This window comes from Platalea leucorodia (assembly GCF_965183815.1).
Source record: "Platalea leucorodia genome assembly, chromosome: 2".
NCBI lineage: Eukaryota > Metazoa > Chordata > Aves > Pelecaniformes > Threskiornithidae > Platalea > Platalea leucorodia.
This window is the reverse complement of record NC_138824.1, coordinates 116,892,259-116,900,350: the sequence shown is the minus strand read 5'-3', so window position 1 is coordinate 116,900,350 and position 8,092 is coordinate 116,892,259. Positions and strand designations below refer to the sequence as shown.

The 8,092-nt window shown below is 48.5% G+C and overlaps 1 protein-coding gene across 2 annotated transcripts in view; it reads left to right on the top strand.

Annotated features, from left to right (window-relative positions):
- Nucleotides 1-2,089: 2,089 nt before the first annotated feature.
- The window catches only part of EPHA6 (EPH receptor A6), a gene marked incomplete at both ends in the record, with an annotated part of 510,935 nt that continues 504,932 nt past the window's right edge, over nt 2,090-8,092 (top strand). For both annotated transcript variants that reach the window (XM_082332768.1, XM_082332767.1), the window contains one exon: nt 2,090-2,192. In XM_082332768.1, the coding sequence (XP_082188894.1) occupies nt 2,090-2,192 (103 nt within the window). The remainder of the gene's footprint in view (nt 2,193-8,092) is intronic.

Below are 8,092 nucleotides of genomic sequence, written 5' to 3'. Positions count from 1 at the left end.
ATATGAGAAATACTGCATTGTTGTGGGCCTACTGTAATCTGAAAAGATTCCTCTAAAAACCCCCAAATAGGTATTTCTGTGTTGACTTCGCTTGTTGAACAACTCCTTTGAAAATAATCCTTAAATTAGTAATTTTTAAAATATTCTTTATTCTTGCATTACAAAGTAACTGTTTCCATTTATAGCTTCTCTGAACATCTATTTAGGCACCTCGGCGGGAACCGTCACGTTCTCTGGTGCAGCACCTTGCAGCTGCATTACCCGTTGACTTCAATGGCATTTATGGACACTCAGAAGCCTTGGGAATCAGACAGCTTTCTTCCTCCTATGCGTGGCTTTAGACACCTGATTTTAGGAACTCATATTCAGAAATAGGGATCTGAGTATCTTCCTATGGGGTTTTTTTCCCTGTCTTTGTGCGAATCGGGACATTGAAATGCTCGATGGATTAAAGACCAGAGAGAGGCCCGGCGCCGGGGTGGGCTGTACGCCCGCACCGCAGCAGCGAGCCCCCAGGCGCTGGCGCTGCCTCCCGCCCGCCGCGGAGGCGCGGGGGGGCGGCGGGAGCCGGCAGCGCTCACAGGACACCCAGCCTCGCCTCCCGCCCGGCTCGGCCTCCCACCCCCGGCCCCGCACACGCTCCCGTTACCTGACGGAGAAATTAAAAACCCCCCAAAAGAGTAAATGTTGCGGGGGTGCCCAAGGCGGCCGGCCCACGCTTGCTGCTCTCGTGTACCCCCTTGGCGTAACTTTAAGAAGCGGCGCCCAGCCGCCGCCGCAGCCGCCTGTGGCGCCGGTCAATGACGCCCCGCCGGGTCCCCCCGCTACCGGCGGGTGGAGACCCGGGCCCGGGCCGGCACAGCGCCCGCCCCGCGCTCCTTTAAACGGCGGCCACGGCCCTTCCCGAGCGGAGCGCACCGCACCGCACCGCACCGGCCGGTTTTCCCTTCCCTTGTCAACTAACCCCCTCTAGCGCCGAACCCGCCGCATTTGACCCGCGGGCTGCCGGCAGCGGCGAGCCGAGGGGGCGCTTCTCCTCGCCCGCCTCACGCACGCCGCGCGCCGCGGACCCGCGCTCCCCTCAGGCGGGCGGCTGAGGAGGGGCCGCCGCTCCAGCGGCTCGCCCGCCCCCCCCCCCGCCCCCGTCCCTCCCGCGCGCGGCGGGCCGCCCGTTGGCTGGCGGGGCGCGTGTGGCGGAGCGCCCCCGGCGCGGGGCCGCGCTGGCCTCCCGGCGGACCCGGCAGCCGCCGGGCTGGGCGCAGCGGGGCGGCCCCGCGGCCGCGCCGGAGGGGGTGATCGCTCCGCGGGCGGCAGGGGAGCGGCGGCACCAAAAAACCGCAGCCGGCTGCGCGGCACGCAAATCAGGAGGGAGCAGCGAGCATCACACCAGAGCCGCCTGATTTCTGATTGCTCCGCGGCAGAGGGGGAGAGACAGAGAGTGAGAGGGGCGAGCGGCAGCGCCGGGGACGGCGGCGGAGGGGCCGGGGATGCCGCCCCGCAAGTTTCCCTGATGCCTCGGGGAGCGTGAGGAGGCGCCCGGCCCTTCTGCCCCTCCCGCCTCGGGAGCTCGGCGGCGGGGGCGAGACCCTCCACCGTGGGAAACTGAAGCCCCTCGGCGCCGCCGCCGGCCGGGGATGCGGGGCTCCGTGCGGCGCGGACGGGGGAGGAGGCTGCTCCCGAGGAGGAGGCTGCTGAAGCTGCCGGGGGCGCTTCTGCGGGGCTGAAGGTGCCACCGGCCGGAGCCGGCGGAGGGAGCGGGGCGCGACGCCCCCCGCCGCCGCCGCCTCGAAGTTGCCGGAGCTCTCCCAGCGCCGCCGCCCCTCGCGGCAGGGCGGCAGCGGGGGCTCCCGGCGCCCCCGCCCGCCCTCGCCCTCCCGGCCGCCGCCGTGCCCCGGGACCCCGCTGGTGGATGCGCCCGCCGCGGCCCGCGCAGCCCCCGGCGGCAGTGCAGGCAGCGCAGCCCGCCGGGCCGCACCGGACCCCGCCGGGGCGGCGGGCGGGGGCTGCGCGGCGGCGTTCCCCGCTGGCCTGAAGGAGGACGGGCAGCCTCGGCGGGCCGAGGACGCGGGGCGCTCGGCGGGCACCAGCCATGGGGTGTTGTGAGGTGAGGGGATTGCTCTGGAGAGTCGGCCTCTTCCTCCCCCTGCTGACAGCGCGCCCCGCCGCCGCCGGTCACGTCGCCAGCAACCACGGTAAGGGCGGCCGCGGGGCCGGGGGCTGCGGGGCGGGCGGGCTCCCGCCAACTTTCCGGCGGCCGCGGGGTGCGAGGGGCCGGCGGGCGGCCGCCGGCGGGAGGGGGTCCGCACCTGTGCCCGGCAGCGCCGGCGCCGCCCGCCGCGGGGAAGCGGGGAAGCGAGGTGGCGGCCGTGGCGGGTGGCGGGGCGCTGGGGCGCCCGGCGGCGGGGCGCGGTGCTCCCGCCGGCCCCTCTCGGTAGCTCGGCCTCTCCCGGCCGCTGAGGGGGCAGAGGGAACGCGGGGCCGGTCGCCACAGCCGGTCGCCGCCCGGCGCCCCCCCCCCCCCCGCCGCCTGTGCCCGCGACCCCGCAGAAGTTGGGTGTTTGGCGAGAGGGGAGCGGCGGCCTCTGCTGCCTACCCCGCTCCGCGGGCCGCGTCCCGGGAGCGGCCGGTGCCGTCCCCGCCGAGCGGCGCCGGGGGCGAGGAGGTAACGCCGGGGCGGCCGCGGGCTCTCCACGGGCACCCCTGGCCGCCGGGGTTTGTGACTGAGCTGCTGAACAGCAGGTAGCCGAAAGTTACCTCCCGGTGAGGGGGAGCGGTAGCATCTTTTTACTTGAAATGTGGTTTTAAGGTTTACTTTACTCCTGCCGAACGCAAAGCGTCTTCCGAATGGGTTTGAGTGAGCTCACCCCGCGTTAAGAGAAATGCTGCCCGCAGCGAACTGTTGGAAGGTGCCTGACTGTCCTTAGCACCTAATTTTTACGTGCTATGGTCTGATTATCTGAAAAAGAATCCCATTTAAAGTCTTTGCCACAGGTGCATGCTCATCGGGTCCTACTGGAGACAGTAGTTTAAATCCGTAGCTTGTAATATGTGCGTTTAAGAAAAATGCCTCTAGATTAAGAAGGGAATCGTCCTATTTAGAAAAATAAAAATAAAAATGCATAGCATATCCAGAGGATATAAGATTTTTTAGGAACAACTGGAAAAAAACTCCATAACCGATTGTGAAACATCACGTTATATGTTATCGAACATCTGGATAGAGCAGAGCATTTCCTTAACTGTTTGTTTAATGTACATATCTCTACTTAAGTTGTGGAGGATGTAGGATGCGTCTATTCCTAAATTAGGAGAGTCTTGCCTACTTTTAATACTATTTTTGTACAATTTAGCTTGCGTGTTATGGGATTTTAGTGTGACATGAGTGAAAATATGGGAACTGAAGGGTAGCTCTAAATGTTGCTTCTGACAGAAATTATTGTACCCGCTGTTACTGAAAGGAGCGCTGAAAATGGCTATGGTGGAAAGTAATGATCCGAGAAAACAAACTGGTTTTAGTTGTGGAGTACTGTCAAATACATAATTCATATATTTGCACACTTCTGTTTTACAATCCATTTTCAGTGTTCATTGTATCTATATAGGTAACAGTAAGAAGAGAGAATACATGTCTAGAAAGTAGGAAGATATGATAGTACAGCCAGAAATACCCTGAGCAATCAGGGTCAGTTACGGCAGGGACATTCCAAGTTTAGTATTATTCCTTTACCTCTTCTACATTAAACGTGATGAATGATTTCAGTTTGTAACTGTGTAACATACAGTGATATCAATGCTGTATTAGATTTTGCCCTTACTTGTGTCTTAGAAGACATCAGATTTTCACAGTAGCACAGCACAGTTTTCCTTTTATGTCACTATCATTAGTGCATGCTAAGATCTGCTACGTTACCGCAAGGCCTAACAAGGCACGTGAATGCAGTTTAAAAAAAATTATTAGCTTGTGTTATAGAATAACCAAGACGCACTATCTGCATCAAAGGTAAAGAATTTTTGTTAAGTAATGCAAGTTAGTTTAAGTTTCTAAACTAGTATTTCATATATCTGGGGTTAAATTAGTAATATTTAAACAGTGTTTTAAAAAGCAGGTGAAAAACAGGGAAAATAGTTACCAAAACAGTTTAGCCGAAAGAAAGGTCTGTCAAGGATGAAGTGGTTTTTTGATTCTGACATAACTTTTTCCAACAAGTTCAGGTATTGCAGTATTGGCTGCATAGAGTACTGATGAATTACCCAACTTCTTAATAACTTCTCCTTTTGCACCTTGTTTCAAAACTTCCAATAAAGAGAGCGACCTCTTATCTTTGGTACTGTTATTGTACCACAGAAGTCAAATAATAAGTGTGACTCAACAAAAGATATGTGAACTGAAAATTTACTGAATTAATATGGGTGCTTCAAAATGCACCACCACCACCACTCCCCCACCCCACCCCGATTAATAAAATGCTAGCAAAAGAGTCTACTTTTAATGATGACTTTCTCTAAATCCAGTAATTGGATGAAAGAAAATGAGTAGTATAAAGAAGATGCCCACTGTGTAAACACTTAAATGTGTAAGTTTAAAATGCCAGTTACTAACATTAGGAATCCCAGCTGTGAAGAATTTTTTGAAGTCTTGTGCAGTTAACTGAGAAAAAAAAGATCTCTTAAGTTTTCATAAGGTGGTATTTTCAGAATGTACATCTTGCAAACATGTTTGCAATAATTGCTGTTGGGTTTTCACTAATAATTATAATAATTACAACTTAGCTTGGCTTTGCTATCTGATATAGTTGGTCTTCTATTTTGTATTTACAAACATAGCAGCATTGATACTAAATTGCAAAGGAATGTTTTGTTTGGGTTTCTTGATTGTTTGGGGGAAAAAGATGGAAGGGGGCTAAGTTTCTTAATCCGACTCAGTAAACAGACAGCCCTTCCACTTCATTCTTAATGCTTCATTTCCTGTTACTAAAGAGGGATTTTCAGAGAAGTAATATAATCCTGTTTTATAAATTATTGTTATTACTATGTTGGGATTAAACTTTTTGTTTGTTTTCCTCAATCAGAAAGAAAGATAGATATATATATATACACACACATATTTTTTTTTAATATAGTTCCAAGACTCTTAGGTTGTCATTCTTCACCCAGTAAATCAATGTGTGGTATCTCACAGTATCTGTAGCAAGGCAGACACAAACAATACTATTGACAGGGAAGTGAACTTACTCATTCATCTTAATGGAGTGGTAAGTTCAAAACCAAATTGTGACCATGCCAAGGGCTAGTTTTTTCTGCTAAGAAAAACCCTGCAGGTAGGCAAGGCCATGGAGCTGCATAGGAACGATGTACCACTGCAGTCTGAAACAGAACCGCTTGAAACATAAGCCTCAATTAATGGTGTAGGGTGAGTGCTTGCATGTGCATCTAAATTTTCATTAGTTGTCCATGACACCCAGTTATGAACAAGTTGCATTATTATGCAAGATTTCAGCCTGTGTTGTAGGTTTGTTGTTTGGTTGCCAGAACACAATGAATTGGGCAATTACTCTCAAACCTAAAAATACAGACGATAGTGCCTGAGCTGTGAACTTCTTTGTGCAAAACATGTATGAGCTTTTAAGATAAAGGTCGCATCAGGTAACAGTTCGACAGTATCCTGTGCTAAGCATGCATGCACGCATATATGTTTCCACATATGTGTAAACCAGAAAGACTTTTTGTACCCTGGCTTATTTTAAAATATATCATCTGCCATAATGTGTCACCAGACAATTAATTTCTGAAGTCAACTATAAAACTTGCGGAGTTTATAATGTGTCATGTCTACCAGCGAGCTGTAAAAGGAAGTTGTTGCTTTTTCAGTTACCAGGTATCGATACATCTTGTCAGGTTATGCAAGGTTGGTCTTTTCATGCTTCCTTCTAAAAGTCACCTGCATTCATTTTTCTTTCTCTTACAAAAAAAATTGAGGTATAAAATAATGTCAAATGTCGGTTCCGAAATTCATATAGCCTTTATTTTCATAGTGATTACACTTGATGTAAATTGGGTAGCTCAAAGTAGGTAATAAAGCTTTTTGATTCTGTATTAAAATCTCAGATAGATTACTAATGACCTTGAGTTATTCATCAGTTCGAAGAAGTTGGCTTATTTTTATTCACATATTTATTTTTACATAAGTGCAATCCATCACAGATAAGCACTCTTTCTGAATACAGCACTCAGAATTTTCCTGTAGCAATAAGGAGACCAAGGACTAAGTGTCTGTAGAGACGGAACTTCTCTGTGAGTGAGACTGATGTTTTACTGCTAGAGGGTATCTCTTACTTGGAGGACTTAAGGTACTGTGAAGGTGGCTGTGCTGCTGCCTGTCTTTTACTCGCCCTGGTGGATTCTGCTGTTCAGTTGTCTAGCTAGTATTTTTTGTGAGCATTTACAGCATTACGGAAAAATGAGAAAATTAAACAAAACCATTGCAGTAAAAGTGTGTCATTCCCTTTTAAGTATGTAGATGAAGTCATAAGCAAAATCATATTTTAGTTTCAAGCTATTAAGAAATTATTTTTAAAAGTATTTTTACCTGTGTGTCCCACATCCATATAGACTTTAGTGCTAATGAAGACTTTGGAACCTCTGCAGTTGTAGATATGCATGAAATGCCTTGTTATCGAAAAGTCTCGATTTGTATGCCATAAGTATGAGACGAACAGATATATTTGTGATATATTCCTGGTGTTGTATTTGGCAGTACTGAGTGCTGTTTGGATACTTTGTTAATTTGTTTTGGATAAATGATAATGATTGGTATGGAAATATTAAAAATTAAAAAATGTATAGCTTAAGCAGGTATAGTTTAAACCCAAGTTGGTACAGTAGCTCTCATGTAATTTGAGGGTATGAAAACACCCCAGAGGAACTAAAGTGTTTCCAAAAGTATACAACTTGACCATGTTGAGAAAGGAAGCAAGTTAAAATTAAAGCTAAATATTATAAGGAAGTATGGAAAAAACAAACTGAAGAGAGCAGTTGACAGTTACTGAGCAGTGGTTTTTCCATCTCTCATGATTTCTTCAGAGATCAGTGTTTTCAGCTTCAGCCAGCATCGTGCCTGCATCAGGAAACGAGCCAGCATAGCTCCTAGAAACCAGACTGCCACCAGCGCAGAGGGGATGACTGTCCTGTATCTGCCTGCTCTTCTGAGGTCCTTTTCAAAGCCTCTGCTGCTGGCTGCTCTCAAACTGGCCTTCAGTATTGGCTCAGATATGCCTTGGGTTTGATCCAGAATGACCATTCTTATCCTTCTATGAGTTTAACAGTTAATTTATGGCCAGACAATACTTCCTTTGGCAAGTCAAATAGTTTACAAATGAGAGAAGGAAAAAGCACGCAGGAAATTATTTTTTTCTTATAGAAACCTCCTCCATGTTTCCAGATACGTATTTTTATATCTAATTACTTAGATCTGAACTCTGCTTGAGGGTTTGTTTAGGGTATCTGATGTTAGACTTTTCACTTGAGAATTTTAGAAAAGTCTAAAAGGTCAGTAAATTGTTTGTCAGTAAGATATAGAGTAAGTTAATATACAATTTGTTGGCTAAATTTTTTTAAAATGAAAAGCTTAACATGTTTAAAATCTCTTTTAACTGATTAGTGGTATTTAGAAACCGATATGCATGTGCAATATGACAAGCATTTTATTGTTCTTATATCCCAATATAGCATAGCTATGTTAGGATATATTCTTATTCCAGCTGTGTGCATAAGATGGAATGTTTCCATTAGGATCACTGGATTTCTCTAACTTGACATTGACATAAAGAAGAGGCTGGCCTTTTGTTTGTTATGCCCGTAACATGCTGAACTCTGTGACAGAGAGAAAGAATGGTAAATAGTATGGAAATAGACAAGTAGGGAAAGAAATTATTTGTCCAAAATCCATCCTGACCTCTGGGAACCATGTTATCATGCAGGAGAAGTCAACAAAAAACTATCTGTTGTGAACAATACAACTTCAGCAGCTAGTTTTGAACTTGTAAATGATATACCAGTCTTTATGATATGGTGTTGGAACTGAGAATTAGTACTG